Source organism: Elaeis guineensis, chromosome 15, assembly GCF_000442705.2.
Source record: "Elaeis guineensis isolate ETL-2024a chromosome 15, EG11, whole genome shotgun sequence".
NCBI classification, from domain to species: Eukaryota; Viridiplantae; Streptophyta; class Magnoliopsida; order Arecales; family Arecaceae; genus Elaeis; species Elaeis guineensis.
Genome location: NC_026007.2, coordinates 64,228,643 through 64,249,571, shown reverse-complemented (window position 1 = coordinate 64,249,571; position 20,929 = coordinate 64,228,643). Strand labels below are relative to the sequence as shown.

At 37.5% G+C, this 20,929-nt stretch overlaps 1 protein-coding gene across 2 annotated transcripts; it reads right to left on the bottom strand.

Annotated features, from left to right (window-relative positions):
- Nucleotides 1-546: 546 nt before the first annotated feature.
- Nucleotides 547-19,897, bottom strand: LOC105058237 (zeaxanthin epoxidase, chloroplastic). 2 transcript variants are annotated; one of them, XM_010941113.4, is made up of 16 exons: nucleotides 19,269-19,896; nucleotides 13,692-13,854; nucleotides 13,421-13,495; nucleotides 13,224-13,324; nucleotides 12,924-13,039; nucleotides 10,900-11,111; nucleotides 10,559-10,650; nucleotides 10,278-10,392; nucleotides 10,012-10,115; nucleotides 7,136-7,181; nucleotides 6,981-7,045; nucleotides 6,809-6,886; nucleotides 6,620-6,674; nucleotides 2,418-2,506; nucleotides 2,221-2,308; nucleotides 547-904 (listed from the first exon to the last, which is right to left on the bottom strand). In XM_010941113.4, exons 1-16 carry the CDS (start codon nucleotides 19,760-19,762, stop codon nucleotides 824-826), a joined length of 1,974 nt encoding a protein of 657 aa, XP_010939415.1. In that variant the 5' UTR covers nucleotides 19,763-19,896; the 3' UTR covers nucleotides 547-823. The 2 variants fall into 2 exon arrangements, with proteins under 2 accessions (XP_010939415.1, XP_073105750.1); XM_073249649.1 differs by lacking the exon at nucleotides 2,221-2,308 and having other exon boundaries at nucleotides 607-904; nucleotides 19,269-19,897.
- Between the last annotated feature and the right edge of the window lie 1,032 nt (nucleotides 19,898-20,929).

Below are 20,929 nucleotides of genomic sequence, written 5' to 3'. Positions count from 1 at the left end.
CGCATATCAAAAGATCAGTGAGCTAGTATTTTCAAATTCAAATGCAATCAATTTAGCATCAGCAGTTTTTGACGACTGCTCCTTAATCTTCACCACGAGGTCTTTCTTGTTAAACTTTTCTTGTGAATGCTAAATAAATGGAAAGGAAGCTAAAACAAAGATTAGCCGCATTCATGAAACTACTGAACCAAGAACAGACTAAATGTGTATATAGCGCCCATATAAAATTCTGAAGTAGGAAAAGAAAACTGAAACTTTGAAACTTCAATAGGCTATTTGGTTCATATTAGGAACAAAAGGCTGCTCTGCCAAAATTTGATGCCCAACTTCTTCTTCACATTGCGACATGTTAATTGTGTCATCAATTTATCAGGTTCAACGAGAATATTGAAAAAGTGAAAAGGAATCAGGTAACCATATGCATAATTACTCTGAAAAAGGAAGCAACCTTTAAATTATCTGAAACAGGTTCTCCACCCCTCGTTACTGAAAAGGAAAGAAGATGAGATTACTCAAAAGAATTGTTCCAGACAAGGAAATAACTCATATTGTAACCTCACTTCTTCTATCCATTAAAAATGTTCTAATTCAATGAGAAATGTATCATATACAAGAAAGGGTGACCCCAATATACTTTGGTTATAGTTTCATCAAAACATCACATGAGGAAGCAACCAAAAAGGATGTCACTGGAAGAAGAAGATAAAAATGATGAATCAATTAAGTTGTAGACTGGAGCGGAAGCCGACAGCTAAACTACAATATATTGTTGTGTGTGGCTGAATGCTGTATAATTACTGTGCATAACAGTCTTTATCAGCACTCAAGCTGCCTGCAAGATTTGTCGCCCTTCACCCGTCAAGGTTTCTGGAAGTGTCTTTAGAACCTTCACACGAAACATAGCCTGCATGATGTTCAATAATTTAAACATTAGAAATTACCAAATTAAAGTTTAACAAGGAGAAATTAGTAGAAGGCTAATGCAATTTCCACCAACCCTCCTCCCTCCACCTCATTATGTTTGCCAACTTCGTTGTTCCTTTTCTGTTTTAGAAAGGAAAATTGTGCGACAAAATAAATATCCACTTTGCATTTTTAAAGTTCGGGTTTTATGCAGAACTAGCAAGATTCTTTTATGCTTGTAATAATTCCATCTACAACCTTGTCTACTACTACAACATAAAGAAGAGATGAGCATTATTAGTTTGATATAGCAAAACAAGCTATCTATGTTGCTTTTCCAAGAATTTTCAAGTATTTATATTTTTTCAGGTTAGTTTTTCCCTGAACCAAATTTTAAAGGACTCATGTGGTTTCTTTAAATTCCCTTCATACCACTTAATAAACAAATACTAGAAATATAGATCTGCTACCATGAAATTCATTGGTTCAAACTGGTTTATGCTGAGGTTTGGGTTTTTGAGTTTCAACTGAATCTTCAGACCATGAACGTAGTACAATACTAAGAGCGATTACAAGCACATTGGGCTTCTACAGCACATGCATTCTATGCTGTGTCGAAGGTGTCATGTAACGACCAACCCAATGTCGTCATTTTACCTTCTGTATGTCTAATGACTCCTTTCATGAGCCACAGGACTCGATTAACTTTCCCACTGACATCTGTTGCAGCATACATGTAGGACAGGATACAATATAATCCCAAGCAAAAGGAAAATATAACCAAAAAGATGAAAGGAGAACAGAATAGGAGGAAAAAAAAAAAAAGGAAAATGAGGAGAGGCTATGCAGACAACTTTTGCACGCATAACACCATATGCCTCTGAAAATTGGGCAAATAACATTTCTCCAATCAGACGTGTTCATAACTACGTGCATATTGGGCTTTACACATATGGCAATATCACATTAATCTGGATCACTAAATCCCATATTCAGACACAGGTAAAGGTTTTTATGTCACTTATCAAAAAGATAGCGCAGCACAGTGCTCATGCGGTTATTGATTCTATAGATAGTGATCGCAAAACCCATATTCCTCGCCTTCCTATTTATTCTTCATTCTAAATATAGTGCACCTAGAAAAAGAGCTATACCTACAAATACAGGACCTATAACAGAATGTGTTGATGTTAATGTACGTTGACCTTAATTGCTCAACAAATTCAAAGCATGGTGATAGGCAAAACATTGCTTGTAATGATTTAAAGAGATGGAATAATATTCAACAAATGTTGTAAAGAAAGGACAGTACACCACCTTCTTATCAGAACCAAATTCAATTACATCAGATGGGTGGAAACGAACAGAAAAGTTGGGAGGCACTCGATACCGCCTCCCTTCCTTGCTGCATGGGGAAAAATATAGAAAAGATGAAACTAATAATACATAAGAAAAATCATTTTGTTCAATGAACAAGATTGAACAAAATGCTAGCATAAGTTTGGAAAACTTACTCAGTGATCCAGGTACCATATTGGCTCTGCATATCAGTCAAGAAGAAGGCATTATCCTTGCAACTTATACGAGCATGAATATCTGCTACCTGAGAAGAAGAGGGGAAGAAATTGCATCAACCAACCAAAGACAATGACAAACATCATCGGCTGAATGAGTTAATTTAAAATAGCTTATCTATCTGATACAAGTAATAACACTAGCAACAAAAAAGTCTAGCCTTGAATTAAGAAAAAGGTCTGCCGAATTGTACCAAAGATTGTATCAGCGGATGACTAGTTCAGTACAGTACAGGGATGCGTACCGAACCACCAAAGCATACTGTACTTAGGGGGAGGGAGAAGAACAAGGAAAGGGAGGGAGAGGGGGAAGAGGCATACTTTTGTTAGCAACAGAGACAGAACCCTAAACCTAGCCACTTTATCGTCATCATCACCGAACCCTAATCCTAGCCAATGTTGTGATTGTCAAGCTGGTTGTTGTCACACTATCACATTGTCATTGTCTTGAGAGAGAGTAAGAGAGGTGAGGAAGCTTGGGAGAGGAGATTCAAGAGAGAGGAAGAGGATCAAGAGGGGCTTTTATTTAAAAAAAGGGTTTGGTTTGGAAATTGGATCGACCAGCCAAACCATTTGATAACCAATCAATATGGTTCAGTGGACCCCTAACCACCCAGTTCGGGATAATTCAGCAATCCTTGATTGAGACTATATACTTTTCATGTCATAATTGACACTTCAATGAAATTGGCATGTCAAAGGAACTACTGACATGGCATGTAGAAGGATAATGCAAACAACTGTGATTTACTTAACCTTAGAAATATTTTCATGAAACATCTTGATCAAAACTTCTAAAAGTTGCTTATGCAGTTTCAATTAAAAAAAAAGCATAGGAATGAAGATAAAGTATCGTCATGTATTACTTCCCTTTAATTAAAACAGAAATCAAAGGTTTATCTTAACATTGTATGCCATTTCTCTAGTTGCAATGGCAGGGCCAGAACTTCTATGCAGGGAGAGGTGCCGTTGTTAGTAAATTTAACATTCTGAAACCTTAATCAAAATTATATTTTCTCATAAATAATATACAGCATGAGATTTAAAAGGAAAAGGTACATCAATCACTACACTAATAAACTTATCGCAAATATTTCCATTTTTTAAAAGTAAATGGCACATTGGCACCAATCATTTCAATAAAACAATGGAGCATATGAAGCCTAGACCAATTACCCAATTAGTTCTTGATCAGACATGGCAACCCACAAGTGATTCAAACCCTTGTAAATCTCATGAACTCTTGCAATTCACATCAACCCCCTTGTGCTATACTAGATTGGAAATTAGTTGGGCCTCCATGTTAACCTATGTAGCAATGTTTTAACTAGTAGGAGAAGGCAGGAAGGTGAAGAGCACTTTACACCCTCTATACTACACCAAAACCCAAATCTAGCAAAACAATGATAAGACAAACCCAGTTCAGCTAGTTTTTGATTGGGCTCGGGTTAGGACTTCCAATGAGTCATTATGTGGTGGAGCTTAGGTTTAGATTGAACCAGCCTGATTATGACTAAACCTAGTTATCCAAAAAAAACTAAATGATATATGCACACTTATATCTATAATTTATTTATTATTTTAAATAGAGTTAAATCAAAAAATTAAGATCATGATTATGATCCAGCACATAATAAAATGTGAGAATTCACGTGAGGAAAGGGAAAAGGGATCCTATTCGGCCAACTTGTCTCCTCACCTGAGAAATGAGATTCCCTACAATAAACACTGCAGACATGAACCACTACCATCAAAAATTACTGAGGCAAGGACGATAGACAACCTTCAAAAACCTTCAATGATCACCCATCAATCCCCCCCTTCTTTTCCTCACCCTAGCTAACCCTGAAACCCTAACACTCACCTTCCCTATCTCTCACCGCCACAATAGCCGCTTCGCACAATTCTAGGCCCCTTTCCGAGCCCAAACCCTAGCCATCCATCTCTCCTACCTCCTAGCCTCCATACTAAACCTATCATCCTATCCCTGAAGCCTTCCCCCATTGGACCAAGAATCAGACTCTCCTTCTTTTCCCCTCCTCGCTAGCAGCCACCCTACTGCCCCATTCAGGCTGGCCCATCACTTAGCATCCTTGACTACAAACCACCATCATTGCTAGCCTAAAAACTTCATTTTCTTAGAAAAATAGTGTTAATGAAATACTCAAGTCTCAATTGGGTCGAGTTCAGGTCATATTTTTGCCAACCATCAACTTCTCTAATCAGACTGTGCCAGTGCTTTAAAATGTCGAGTCGGGTTCCAGTCAATCCAGCCAAATTGAAACCCTTTATGGCCTGTCTATCACACTTTTATGAGCTTATTGTCAAATATAATAAGCTTGAACCAGCAAAACCCAACACAAATAAGAGCAGCCCACAACTCAATGTAATAATTAGTCAAGAAATAGACCAAATAACAGCTTTTTCCCAAGTCAGAATACTTTACAAAAAAGTTAAGATAACTTACTAATGGGTTTTGTATCTATATTGAAACCAAAACCTAGCCCACCCACAAACAAGCAATCTGATTATCCTCTCCATTTCCTTCTTTAACATGAATAAAAAGACAGGAGCAATTAAGTTGCAAACCCCAATGGGAAGCCACTCAAGAGCAGACAACAATGACCACCAATGGGCAAGTATGGCTAATTGTATGACCATTGGACATTCAGTGGGCCATGTGTCTGGTTTCATGAAGCGAACCGAGCCTGTTCGAAGATGATGTAGAACCACTCCGAGGGTGGCTTGCTATAGTGCACATCAAGATTGGCTGCACTGATACCAAGATCTGTACTGATGATATCATGCCATGCTGTTCAGGGTCGTACCACCAAAGGAAGAGTTGGAGAGGGAGGAAAGGGAGAGCGAAAAAGGGAGGGGGAGAGAGAGGCCAAGAGATGGAAAGAGAGAGAGAGAAAGAGGACTCGAAAGCCCTCATCTCCTCCACAGGCCATAGGGGATCGCCCCTATTTCCTCTCTCAGCCTCTCTCTCTCTCACCCTCCCTCTGCCTCCCTTCCTCTTCCTCTCCGTCTCTTCCTCTCATTCTCTCTCCCCCACTCCCTCACCAAATTTTTCGAATCAAGGGGCAGAACCATGCCAGTTCACCCTCGGTACAGTTCAGCATGCTCTGAACCAAGCAATTTGGGGCGGTACGATGAGCACCAATGCACATGGTTTTGATGGTCAAGGAAATCAAGAAAACAGAGAAAGGCAAGTAGAAGAAGATAAAGACGAAGGTAGAGTGTGTGATAGAGGAGAGGAGCAAGAAGATAGAGAGAGAAAAAAGAGGGATGAGAAAACAAAGAAAGATGAGAAAACAAAGCAACTTTCTTCTTAACAATAAACACATAACACACAATATATGATTCAAGTCTATCTTTTAGCTTTCCTATATCCTATACCTATAGATTACCCTAATCTAGAAAAAGTAACAAAATATATATAAAAAAGTATGTAATATGGGGCCATATGTATCTTGTAGCTCGAGTAACTTGATTGCCAAGTAACTTATAGGCCAGGTTACTTGAAGTCTAACTTAATGCCTAACAAGCTAATAAAATACTGAAGATATAGACTTGACACATGATCAATTTTGGAAAATCAAATAATCTTGATGCCCATATGCTCCATTGATGTTCCTAGGGTTAGATGAGGGATTGAATAATCATAACATAAAATTATGCCACAATATCCAGGCCCTTTACTTAATCAAAGTAACTATTTCTGCATTGCCTGAACCAATTATCAAACACTTTATCAATGGGGAAAGGGGGGGCCTATGGGGCTAGACCCATTTATGATGCTGTGAACCACAAAAATAATGGGGCAGCAGCATCTTATGCAGCCATGGAGGGAAGCCTTGTAAGCTCTATGCCTATCCAGTTGATACTTATTATTTCTTGAGTAGCTTGAAGGTCATCATGCTTCACATTTGATAATATCTTGACTAGCAACACCATTAGAAAATTGAATCTTTATATGTTGGTAATCATACAGATGTATATAATGTTCATACTACCTTGATAATGGGTGTTAAAAATAATTTGAGTTACAAATAAATGCTGAGTCTATTGCTTTATCATTTTGGAAAGTAATTTCCTCTAAAATACAACAATGATGGATTAACATTGCGCCCACTAACCTGTGGTGAAGGTATGACTACTGACACACCTGGTATATCAGCATGAGACTGATTTCTGCAATACAAACTCATGCATCATTTAGAGAATTCATTCTTGGGAATCTATAAGAAAGAGACATGGGGTTCGTTCCCCTTTTGTTTGGGAGAGCTTTTGGTTTTTGTTTGGGGGGATTGGGGGGGAGAAATTACCCGATAATAATTGGTATTTGCTCATCTTTGATCAAATGAATGGGTTGTAAGGAACCGCTAGTTGGAAAGAGATACCATCTATAAACAAAAGACAGTGCAGGTAATAAGAGGCTATGATTTGTATAATGAAGAAAATATGAATAAGAAGTTCAAAACTCAGCGAAAATCATACTCGCCAGTAAGAGCACGCTCCATTGCATCATCATCATTAAACCACCGTTTTAACTGGTCACTTGCCTTCAACAATTACATATTGTTAGTTCACAGCCAAAAGGTTTAATTTTCAGGAAGCTTTAATTGCATATGGGTGACAAATTAACAACATACCTTGTCAGAGAGTCGGCAGCTTAATGACCTCCCTTCAAGTTTTGAGCTGCCAAGGCAACCGATTATTGAGTCAATGTTCTATAAGAAACAATGACAACCCAGCAACATATGCTGGAGAAGAAAGTCTGGTGAAGAGAGTCCAAATTCACGCAAAAACAAACTCAAACTGAGGATAATGCAAATTCAAAGATTGAGAAGATCTAAAGTCATCTTTTCTGTCAATAAATAGTACTATTGAAGAATACCTGCTTTCTACGTGAATACACAATAGATTTATGCGCAATCAGGAACTGTTACTCATATAGAGTTATATGTATAGTGAGTCTTCATGCTACTCCGGTAACATATATCTGAATTTCTTTAATATGCTAAGTACATCCTTAAACATTTAAAGTTTTTGAGCAGATAAAACCCAAAGAAGACCCTTGTGGAGGAAAACCAGGCACAACTAACTTCATGCAATTCACGTGTGGAATTTGAGTAGAATTATTTTTCTTTTTGTAGATTTCATTGTTGGACCGTGAATTATAGACATTAGGCCTTGCATATCTTTTGAGGCTGAGTCCTAAGGATATGCAGCCATTCACACTTGGCTCATGCAACCGGACTGTGGGCATGATAATTGCACTATCTTTTCACAAAATTCTTCATCAACTTTCTCTCTAATAACTTGTTTTGTTTTATTCTATTTCCACAACTTCCTTTCTTCATCCCCAAGTACAATAGAACTTTGCGTCAGGCACCTCCATTAGGTTCTCCAGAGACATGATATTGTCTTTTGCTTTTCCTTATTGCAAGCTATTTTTGTTGTGAGGGTAACAACTTCTATAGATGAGTTTAAGAATCAAAAGAACAGCGTAGTCCACTAACATTATGCATGTAAATTCATCCTTACATGTTCAAATGTTAGACTCAATAAACATAAAACAGAGGGATAGAGTACTGAACAAAGCACCAACTCCTGACACCAAGCAAAATTAGCTCCCACTAGGGCTGCAAGTGGATTGAATTCACCCGCTTATGATTCAGAACTGACCAAAATATAACCTCATCCAATCTGACCTATGCTATTTTAACCAGGCACAAACTGAAAGATACGATCGGCTTTGAATATGAATTAGACATGGATCACTAAGTAGCTTGATCTGAACCTAAACCAACCTGAAATCAAGGTTCGGCAGTCTAGATACCGGACCCTATATTGGGACTATCCTATTAAAGTGTCAGTATGTGGATCAGTATCATACGATAGTATCAGTATGGCATGGTACGCCGTATCAGTGTGGTGCCGGTATCAGTGTGGTGCTGGTATGGTGCAGTACGTTCTGTACCGAACGGTATGCAAACCTTGCCTGAAACTAATACACTCATTTTTACAACCATACTACAATTTAATATATTAGTAAGATTTTTAAACATTTTGTCCATGTAGTTAACCATTTCACATTATTGATTATAATTTATATGTAGTTGTCAATAAAAATCTTGTGCAGAGTGGATATTTGGTAACGTCTCCATGTTGTTTAACCATTATTTTCTTGTATAATATACAAGATTTTAAATCCGATGGACGGAAATGTCCAGGTATCTCTATGGAACAGGACACCCTGCTGTCCCATCCCCCGTCCCGACAACTATTTCAGTCATGCATCTCGGTAGATATCTTCCATCTATTTTCCTTTCATCTTTTTTTTTATTCATTTATTCTTTTTTGCTTTCCTTATTTTCTTTTTTTTTCTTCTACCTTCTTTTCATTTTTCTTTCTTTTTTGTATCCCTTCCTTTCTTTTTTTTTTTCCCTTCTTTCTCCTTCTTTCTTTCCTTTTTCCTCCCCACCTTTCTTTCTTTCATGTTTCTTCTTCTTTTTTCCTTTGACTTTTTACCTTTCACCCTCTTTTCTTTCTTTCCTCTTTCTTTTTCTTCTAGCGTGGATGCATTTAGGAGTCCCTACCCCATCCCAGTCCCATTTTCTCACAGAAATAGGACGGGATGGCTAGGGCACTCCCCCATCCCACTGGGATGTAAAACCTTGATTATATATTCGCAATATAATTAATCAATTTATATACATTTCTAATGCACTATACTTCAATTATTCTTGACCAGCTTTAATTTGAAAACCCAATGGATTAAAACAAAAAAAAAAAAAAAATCATAAACTAGTTCCTGGTTCTACTTCAATCCGAACAAAAAATACATGTCTTGGATTTAAGTTTTTGACACATCATAAATATGAACTGGATTTAGGGTGTTTAGTCCTTACCAAAATATCTAACAGATGCTGACTAATTGGAGCATAAACTCTCACTGAAATAGACTTCATCTAGAGATTTCCACTATTTTCATGGATTGGTAAAATGACTACTTACTGGCATGTAATCTACTACTAAATTACATGATGCATGGACTCTAAACTGACATATTCATTCACATGCCATACATAGTGCCTAGTGATATGTCAACTCCCTTGCATATATCACTCCTTCCCTCTTAAATGGCCCTTGTCTGAAAAATATTGCAATAATAAAATGTGAACTCCACTTATAGATTATTTTTATTCATTTGTTTACAACAGTTATTAAATTCACATTCAATTATTTCCAATTTATGTCAATATATACCATATACCAAGCACAACCATTCTCATGTGAATCCTGAAACTACAGGAATGGAAGTTGAAGAGCCATTTTTCCAAGCTATTGCTAAAAATATTTTGATTTTCTGACAGCAACGTATAATATTAGGAAAAGTAATGCTTATAGTTGAAGAGGAGGACCAAAGTTGAAGTGGTAACTACAGAAAATGGAGATAACAAGCTTTCAATTAATGCCAGATTTTAATAAAAGCTAAATAATACAATCTGAAAAGTACTACTACCTGTTGCCACCAAGAACCCAGCTCAGCATTGATGGCATAGCAAGCTTGATAAAAAATCTTCCACCAACTTTTCCAGGATGTGGTATCCGGAACTTGGTCAAAAACTACAACAGAAGTTGTTTTGATTAACATAACCATGTAGCATTAAGAACAGGATTTATAAATTTCATTAGAACAAACTCTATCAATATATGCACTCCACAGTCTGGATTATCTAAAAGCAAGAAAAATTTCATTTGGTTAATACTGTGAGGTTCATCTCATACCGACAAGGGCCCCAGTCCTACACCAAGATATGGCCTGTAAGTGGAAGCCATTATTGCAGCCATTCTAGCCATTCCATATATAATAGCAACACGAAGTCTTCTTTCCTTCTCATAACTGAAACATAACATACCACCACAAGTTGCTAAAAATTAGAAGGTACAATTAGCAATATATAATGCAATCCTTTATTTAGTTCCTAAACAAACTATGCTACTCTTCATTTCACCCATGCACCCCTTAAATCGAATGGTCCCAAAATAGACTGAAAGAAGAAACTCACCGCTTTAGCGGAGATGTGATATCCATAGGAGCTCCAGTTCTAGCACTTTCAATCCATGCTTTCTCAAGTTCTAGAGCAAGTTGGTAACTATCCTAAAAGAATATTAAAAAAGAAAAGGTAAAATGGGGAGCACGATGAAATTCAAATTAAAAACGCTTATGTCTAGATTCTCTGGAATAATGATGATTAGTCAATAAAGTAACTTGCGAACATATCATATGTTAGACCATAAAAATTCTCCTGAGAACAATTTTTCTCATAATCAAGTATGAAAAATTTCCAACACCAAGGCATGAATCCCTTCCAAGAAAAGTTCAAGAAAATACAATACATAACCATACCTCAATAGCCATGCAGCCACCTTGTCCCATATTAGGTTGCATAGCATGGACAGAATCCCCAAGCAAAGTCACATGACCCCTTCCCCAGCTCATAATAGGTACACGGTCATATATGTCACGACGAAGAATCGCATCCTCATCAGTTGCAAGCAACAAGTCTATAACATTATCACACCAACCACCAAATATTTTAAGCAACCTTTCCTTTTTACCTGCCAAAATATCCATCATAATATTCGAAGATCAGTCATAGTGAGTTATTCCCTCTTTTCTCTCATGAAAGATGCTGAGATAAATCATTAATTTTTTCTAATATTAACAATTAGACCTACGTGCCTCTGATGAAGAGATGAAAACTATTTCATGAATCAATAAGTGCAAAGAATCATACAGAAATATCAATTTTCCAGTTTGTCTCTTTAAAATTGCATGCGGTTTTGAGGGCACTATGTGCTATGCTTAAGTAGATTTTGTTCCTCTTCTTTTTTCCTTTTTGTATGCCATGTTGTAGATGAGCCAAATAAGTTCAAGTCTGTAGTCCATTTGTTTGTCTATTTCTTATATTTGACAGAAAATTGCACATTGGATTGTGAACAAGACTCATAAAAATTTTGAAGTTTTTTAATCTATTAACTCCTGATCTTCTGACCAAGTTTAGCAAATTGTTGAGTCAAAAAGATTGGTGGAAGTTAACATTAACTGACAGGATTGAGTCAACACAGTCCATAATTGAATGTTAAGTCTGCTAAACAGATGCAAACAATAAGTAACATGATGACCCTCTAGCTGTCACACTGTGAATTATAGATGCTAAACATATACATAGCACTTCCAGAAGCAAATGAAGCCCAATAAATCTGGACAAGATTAGTAACATGTAGTAACATGCCTCATGCTTCATGTTTAGGCAGGAGTAACTAGCTTCTTTCTTTACTGGAGGCAAAGAATCCACATTGTCTTGAGAACCAGCAAGCTATTTCCCGATCTAGTTGGTATTGGTAGTTAAAGCTTCTTGGGCACCAAATCCAACTAAGAGTGAAGCCCTCACCATAGCAATGATAAACCCTTTTGTATCTCTGCCATCCATGCTTTCTAAGTTCCTCTTTCCAATGCTCACTTATCTCACAATGACTAATGAAGGCTTCCTGTAATCTCAGTTGCAACTGATCCAAATATGTTTAACATTACTTCACCCTCTCCTAAGATATTTCATCAGTGTGTTAAATTCAGATTATGCAAGTTTGATCGTTTATAATTTCATAACCAATAAATAACAAAAATTTCTGGATGTGAAGAAATTTTCTTTTATTCTATGTGGCATATTTTTAAAATGGTAACCGATCTGATTGTCAAGGAAGGATCATTATGTAAGGTATAAAACAAAATTTTTGTTAACAGTTAAAACGCCAGACCTACAGAATAAGGCACCAAATTAAGGGCTGCACATATACTACCCATGTATAGATTCTGTAGCATAAATTGTATTGCTAATACAAAGAATGATTTATTTTTAATACATAAAGGCAGCAGATTGAAAACGATCTATCATAAGACATACATGAAGCTAAAGTTGCTGTAACTTTCCTAAGACAATTTAATATGAAAACAAAAAATCACTGATATGGATACTAAAGATGCCCTTCTTGCGCTTCGCAATGTTTATAATAAGTTATTTCAAGCATCATGAACATGGCAAAAATTGAAGAGTCTCCGACACTTTGAAGAGGCTATTAGCATTTTCATGATGTGCAGCATATCAATGGCTAGATCATCGACAATGCCCACAGTAATGATCAATAGCTTTAGTGGCAAATTACTTCCACCTTCTCCAAACACCCATCCCCAAAAATGGGCAAAAAGAAACCCTTCCCATCACACAATACAATGCATGGTTGACATAAAGTTAGACAGTAAATGTAAATTCAAAAATTTAAAATAAATAAGAAAGCATTAAAATAAATAGTATAGATTTAACTAGAGATAACAAAGCCTATAGCATGAAAACCTCAGCACAAAATATCTACCATTTGGAGCATCAGTGCCACCAGGTGGTTCTTTGTGAAATGCATACCATTGCATTTTTCCAGCACCCACATCTGAAGAGACAAAATATTGTTTGTGACCCAGAAATACTCGGTACCTTCAGAAAAGAAGGATTCAAGTATCAGACCATGAATATTGTGTAATAATATAAATGTTATACGATGAGGAAACATGCTAGTAATAGTCATACCTATGTGTGTGTAAACACAAAGTATAAAGTAGCTTAGGATTCTAAAGTAAATAATAAAAGAACAAGTATAGTTAACAAATCGAATGCATACCCAACAGAATCGATATCCGGAGGCACAAAATCTGCAATACCAGTGTAGCAGGTGTAGCCTGAATAAGTTGGTTCTGTGGGTCCAAATAGGATCTTGCGCACCTATTTAGCAGGGAGAGTTAATACAACACTTGGAGACACCAGCTACTTTTGCCATAATTTTCTGATGCTGAGCAGAGGGCAAGTATCGTGTCATACCTTCGACCATATTCCATCAGCTCCAACTAAAAGATCACCTTCATACCGCTGTCCATTCTCAAGTATAACAGTAACCTGAGCTCATTAAAAGTGAAAGTAAGTGGACATCAAAGATGCTATGCTAACAAAAGCTTATCTTGTAACAAATTTCATTGGAGATTACATGGACAAACCAGACAAGGAAATGACCCCTCACTCCCATCTAATCTTCACCGACAATGTACTAAAATAATCACTTCTGTAACAGAAAAAGGAAGGACATTTTACTCACCCTATCTCCATCATCTGTAAAATCAACAACATTACTGTCATTCAAAATAACATCAGTACCAACTGCCCGGGCCAATATTTCTTGCAAGGTCATGCGGCTAATAACTCTTGTAACCGGAAGGCCACGTTCCACTGCAGGAGTAAATGTATCAAATTTGATGTACCTGAATTTCAATTGAAAATCACTTGCTGATGTGTCAATACAACCTTTCAAAAGCAAATTTCTAAAGGATATAACTACTTATTAAACTCATTACTGTATTTACATAAGCCAAAATTTTTTGAATCAATGCAATCCTTTTGATCAACAATAATATAGGGTTCTGGACATGTGGAGTTCAAATTCATGGACTATAATGTTATAGTTGAATATTGAGAAAAATAATAGCAAACCTGCAACCTTAGCATCCATGTTAAGATAAAACAACATAAGATATGACAATCCTTCCTACAAATGATTGCCTAACCATGTTCACACTGGGAAAATGTATTTTCACAAAAGGGCAGCCCTATGCACAACACTCCCACCACAGCACGATCTAGGTAGGGTCAGATATATGCAGAGTTGTCCTTGCACACAGAGAGGTTGTTTCTGTGTTTCAAATCCATGAAAGGTATGTCACAATGGAGCAACCTTGCTGTTGCATGAAGGGTCACCCTCTAGAAAATGCTTTTTTTTTTAAGACCAACTAAAAATATCATCATATTCTTTGACATGCAAAATGTGTATTAATGTAATCATTTGTTGTCTCACTTTGAGAACTGTTTGTTTCATTTTATCTCTATGACTTGTCATTGGCATCATGAATCTAATCTCCTACATGAGACCATGTCTTTTCTCTTCATCTGGAGTCTTCTAGAATATAAGGGAACATTTGATGGTTGCTTCCTATTAGATGAGCTTAAAATACCTAAACAGTAAAGCATCTGTAGCCAATGACTGGAATTCCAAATGTCATAATAAACGCCTCCATTGCTGAATGATGCCTTCATCATAAAGGATTAAAAGAGAAAGTTTATAAAAATATTCTCAAAATTCAATAGATTAAACCTTGACCTCACTTGTTAGTTGTTAAGTTTCATTGTTCTCGCTCAAACATATTGATGAATTGAAAAAAAGGATGCGTATATAACACACAATATGTATATGCTACTTATAATTATTATACTTCTAGTATAGTACATTTACCATGATGATGCCTACAACACTTTTTATATTTTCCCTGATGTATGCCATTGCAAGGTTTGGAAAGGGACATATGTACGCAACCTTGACCCTATATGCAAAGAGATTGTTTCTGTGCTTCATACCCATGACATCTAGGTCATAATGGAGCAACATTACCATCGCGCCCAAGCTCATCCTTTAGAAAATGTTTTTTTAAGACCAACTAAAATATGATCATATTCTTTGATAAGCAAAATGTGATTGTTCATTATCTCATGTTGAGAATTGTATGTTTCGTTTTAGCTCTATGACTTGTAACTGGCATCATGAATCTAATCTCCTACATGAAACCATGTCTTTTCTCGTCATCTACAGTCTTGAGTATAGGGGAACCTTTGATGGTTGCTCACTATAGATAGCTTAAAGTATATAAGCAGTGAAGCATGTCTCTGTAGCCAATGATTGGAATTCCAGATGTCATGATAAACCTCTTCATTGCTGAATAATATCTTCGTCATAAAGGATTAAAAAAGCAATATTGTGGGGAGATGGCATTATTAGTCCCACATCAGTTGTGAGTCAAAAGAGAGTCTGACTTATATGGAATGGGACCTTCTCTCTCACGTAAGGTATATTTTAAAGGACAAAACCATGAGGTCTCGTGCCATAGGCCAGAGGCCGAAGCGGATAATACCTCACGTATGCGAGAGTGGAAATTGATCCATCTGAGCCACAAGCCATTGACCGCGACATTGGCGCCGTCTATGAGAAACCACCTCCTGCCCACACATAGACTCCTTGACATTTGAAGGAGGGCTAATATTGTAGAGGGCGGCATTATTAGTCCCACATCGATTGTGAGTCAAAGGAGAGTCTGACTTATATGAAATCAGACTTTCTCTCCCCCGTGAGATACCTTTTAAAGGATAAAACTATGAGATCCCGTGCAATGGGCCAGAGGCCGAAGCGGACAATACCTTATGCATGCAGGACCAAAGATCAATCCATCCGAGCCACAAGTACTTGATCACAATAAGCAAGTTTATGAAAATATTCTCAAACTTCAATAGATTAAACCTTGACCTCACTTCTTAAGTTTCATTGTTCCTGCTCAATCATATTAGCAAATTGTTAAAAAGAATGTATGTATGGCACAAAATGTATATACCGCCACCTATGATTATTATACTTGTATTATGGTACATTTACCACGATGGGGCCTACAACACTTGTTATATTTGGATCATTGCCTTTGAAAACCATATATCTAGGTTCCCTTCCTGTAGCCCTCCATTCCAAGTGAAACATGTCAAAGTTGGCCAATCCCGAGTGCTTTCACACAAAGTCACACTAGAGATAGTCTAGAGCCTCCATAGTTAAAACTTACCCTTAGATTTTGACCTTGCAACTCCCCCATCTATAGGGCCCAGACATCCAATCTATGTCTACTCTTGGTGGGGTGTCAAAATCCCAAGACTATTCACTCAAAACCAACTGTGATCCCACATCAAGAACTTAAACTTTGGTAATTCGTGATTGAGGACTTCTTGAAATCATAGAATGGATGTCTAATGATTGGACAATTGGAAGTACCTTCCAACAAACAATAGAGCTGGCTACTTTTCAACCTATCCTTCTCTTCACCTTCACCACTGACAACTTAAGGATGGTGGAATTTGGCACTTAACATGATCCTGAATATTTTCACCAGTAGTTACAGCTAAATTAATAACACATGTCCATTTTTCATGGGATTATCATGATTCTTCCATGGCAATGCTATTCTACCCTTTCCTATTACCTCTGCCTTACTTGGCCCTACAATCTTTGCTAGGAACTCTTTACTCCGACCACTGCTATTCAACTTTTTTTGCTAGTATGCATGATCGCTTTTTCAGCATCTTGACCATTTAGTATGGTGAAATATTCTTGTTGGATTTGGCATGCTTTTAGATTTTGATTTCACTATGATGTCCAGTTTGCCGTTTGTCACACTTAGTTGCAGAATATACATACATATATACATACATTTTTGCAGCATGTTGACTGCTTAGTATGGCGAAATCTTCTTGATGCACTTGACATGCTTTTAGATTTTAATTTTACTTTGATTTCTCAGTTTGCCATTTGGCACACTTCACTCAGTTGCATAATATACATACTTATATATATATATATATATAATCTTCTTTTACCCAAATTCAGCATATTTTCTCTATTTGTCCTCATAAATTTTATTAATAGTATTGAAGGTCTATTTTAAGGTCACAAGGTCTAATTCGAGATGTGTGATATGTCCAAGTACATACGTACGTACATATTATTTATATATTATTTTACCCAAATTCAACATATTTCCTCTATTTGTCCACATAAATTTTATTAATACTATTGAAGGTATATTTAAGGTTTCGATGTCTAGCTCAAAGAACCATTGAACTGCCATGTATGATTCATAGTCAAGAAGCACCTATATAGCTGAGATGTGCAATAACACCCAGGTCCAAGTACTGTGCTGCCGATGGAAGGTGGTCAACGGAAAATTAGAAAATGCTAGTTGGAGGCCAATCATTCCAATGAACTAATTTTCTGAACTATTATCCTACCTACTCACCTTAGACTTGAACAATCTCAATTTATTGAGATGTAGAAAGCTATCTTTTAGTCTTTAATACACAGGGACAATATATACTCACTAGTACCAATACATGCAAGAATATGATTCCACTGATCATGAAGAGTGTAGCATGCAGAAGTTCCACAAAATGATGATGGATCACAGGCAGTAACTGCCTCTACACTGAATGTTTATGCCTCATCTTTTGAAATTCAGTAGTACTATTATTAATGACATCTCTAATTCTCCCAAATGCATTTTGTACCAATTCCAAGTAGTCAGAGTAGATTCTTCATTGCTCTTCATTAAAGATATTTGGACTCTATAGTTGCTGTGCTCAACTGTAATCAGACTCCACACCTTGAGCAGGCCGTTGTTTTTCTCTCAAGGATTGACATTTTTTTCTGCCATTTAGAGGTCAACTTATTCATCTTGAAGCATAGAAACACCATCTGGACCTGCACCTAATTGTTTTGAAGGCCAACTTGAGGACTCTAGTAGCCATTGACCCCCATGCCAAACTTAGGAATCAGAAAGCTGGTAGTCGAACTCCTTTAGTACAATTGCCGCACTTGGCTCAACTGGGAGATACCAGTCTTTTACAACTTCTAGTCTTACAGTTTTTCAGCAGCTTCTGAACTATTTCACCCAACCTAGGAGCCTTGCTCAGGCCACTTACACTGCTTCATCTTGTTTCCTCTTCTGCTGCTCAACCTATACTAAGTTGGTTATCTCCTAGTCTTCAAAAGATAGGCTAGCCATGCTCAGATTCGGGACTGTGCTGCTTCACATCAAGTGAATACAGATACCACCATCATTTATCACTCCAATCCACTGCAGCCTGCTTTTGAGATTATAACAGCTGATGGCATTTTTTTTTTTCCAGGCCAGTCAATTATAGCACTGTAGTCAATCAATAAGCATCTTTCCATTCAATATATCTCTTATATCTGTTACGTCAGTAACTACATTAAGGGTGAAGCTGGATATGGGTTTGGCCCGAGCTGTCTCCAGGTCATGTTTGGGTTGAATTCAAGTTCCAGTTGGCCCCAATCTAAAACTTAAGGCCAAACCAGTTTTCACCGAGGTTCAATTAATCCCTAGCTCAGCTATAACCGGAAATGTATTGATATATACAAGCATGTAAACATTAATTATGTCTAATTTATAAAATATGCATATTGTGGAGGTATCCTGACCCTTGACTCATCATGAACGAATGGTTAAGATGACCCTAAGTGTAGAGATAAACCCTGATCTCTTCAATCCTCTTCCCCCATCTCCCCCATAGTAGCCAAGATTCTGCTTCCTTCTTCCTCACTAATTCCTCTCGTCCTCATATAAGCATGGTGCCTGTCAACCACCACCCAGCTCTTGCCTGGCAGCTTGCCCTCACCACCACCAACACACCGCTCACTGGCCATGGCATAGATTAGTTGGACGTGGGATCTAGGTTTATTGACCAACACCATCAACAAGAGAGAAACTCCATCAGACCCACAACCCAACTGGGATTCTTCTAACGACATCCAAATTCAGTAATTTCTTCTCCATAATCTATGCCAGTAATTTCCCCATACAAATGTTTTGCAGCATGGTCTTGAAGGTAAGTTATTAATACAATAACATAAGTAGCATGATAGACATTTCTAGCTTAAGCTAGGAGATTCAAGAAGACCTATCATAAGAGCAACCGAACAAAGTTATCGAGCAGCAACAAGACTAATTCCAATCTAAAACAATCCAAAAAAAAAAAAAAATCTCAAATTTGAGACTTTGGAAGGACCACTTACCAAGTTCCAGATATTCCATCCACAAGACCATTTATCCGGTCCCCAGTGATGCATCCAGCCTCCAACACCTCCTCAGCGACCTGCGGATCAATAGCTTCCAGCGCAGCCAACGCGTTGCTCTGAATCTGAATCGGTCCCCTGTACTGCCCCTCCCCTCTAATGGCGCTGATGTTCTTCTCCAACACCAGCACATCGAATCCCTTCCTCTTCGCCGCCAGCGCAAACACCAGCCCCCCGATCCCACCGCCAGCAATCAGGATGCGGAGCTTCGGAGAAGAAGCTGGCGTGTTCGGCCGTACCGTCTCAACACTCCCGCCAGCTCCATCGGAGGCCAAACCCACCACCCTTCTCCTCCTCCTCCTCCTCTGCTTGATATTGCCATGGAGAGCAGACGGTAAGAAGACTAGAGAAAGGAAACTGGGGGTGAAAGCTGGGAAGCGAGTCTTTTGGTCGAGGCTTGGAGAAGGAAGGGGAGCAGTATACAAGAGTGCCATAGCCACTTGATATCGATGGTCAAGAAGAACAAATGTAGAATGGAGGAAACATAGTATTGGTCAGCTCTAGAATTAAGCTCTGAATCACTCTAAGAGGGATGGAGCATAGATAACAGTTTGCCAAGTTCTTTTTTTTTTTTTTCCTTTTCTTAATATCTTTTTTCTTGGTGTAGCAGAGCTGCAATTTTTTTGTGGAGATGGTGGGGTGGTGGAGGTGGTGGGGTAGTGGATTATTTTGTCCTTCTTCCACTTGAGGTGTGGGCACAATAACGTGGCAGAACGCGTTTCTTGGTCTTTCCCCACCACAAGGTAGTGGCGCACCTCGGCAGGATCCATATCTTACGCGTTACTATTTTTGGTAGCATGAAGCCAAGAGGGCCGGTGCCACCGCCACCACGGAGATAGGGCGTGGCGAGGTTGCAATGATAACTCCCACTACCAGTGCTTGATGCCATTAGATGTTTGACGCGTGTCCGGACGTGTCAGACTGGTGGTAGTCCACATAATAGACTTGTTGTTAAACGATGATACGTTGTCCAGCTTCCTCTTTTGACCTGCTAATCCGTCCAAACTCGATTAAAATGTTCTAGGATCGTTTGTTTACCTGAGCTTCATGGTTCAAATACAGATTAGAACTGAAAAAAAAATACGATAACAGTATTGCATTTCGAAAAATAATTTTTTAATTATCTATGTTGAAAATTTTAAGTATAATAGGTGGCTGTTTGGTTGTATGATTTTCAAACTGACATGGTAGTCTTACAAATAATTTAGCAAGGCTATCCGTCAGAAACTATATTTTTTTAATTTTTTTATAGTGTTAATATAAAAAGTAATATTACTATTAAATTTTTGTGTTATTTCATTAATTATTATAGCACTAATATTACTATCACACAGTTTGATATTATAATAATATATTTGTAATATATATTATTATTGTAAGTAATAGTTATTATATAAAATAGTGTTTGGAGGCCCCAATTCTGAATGGAATAAGGACTTATTCCATCTTATTTTCCTAAACAAGTGAAAAAGGTGTGGTTGGCCATCCTGTTTTAGCAATTCCGGCCAATTCTTCTTTATTCTCATCTATTCTGATTTAGCTATTTCATAGTGGATCATGGAATAACTTATTTTAGATCTTTAATGAACATTAATTGCATC

What these genes read in the sequence shown, in the direction of transcription:
- LOC105058237 (XM_010941113.4), bottom strand. Translation starts at nt 19,762, where the DNA reads ATGGCACTCTTGTATACTGCTCCCCTTCCTTCTCCAAGCCTCGACCAA. An exon ending in CCGGATATCGATTCTGTTGG is followed by an intron (nt 13,040 to 13,223) that starts GTATGCATTCGA and finishes TCTTTTCTGAAG; the next exon opens with GTACCGAGTATTTCTGGGTC. An exon ending in TGGGTTCTTGGTGGCAACAG is followed by an intron (nt 7,182 to 10,011) that starts GTAGTAGTACTT and finishes TTGCCTTGGCAG; the next exon opens with CTCAAAACTTGAAGGGAGGT.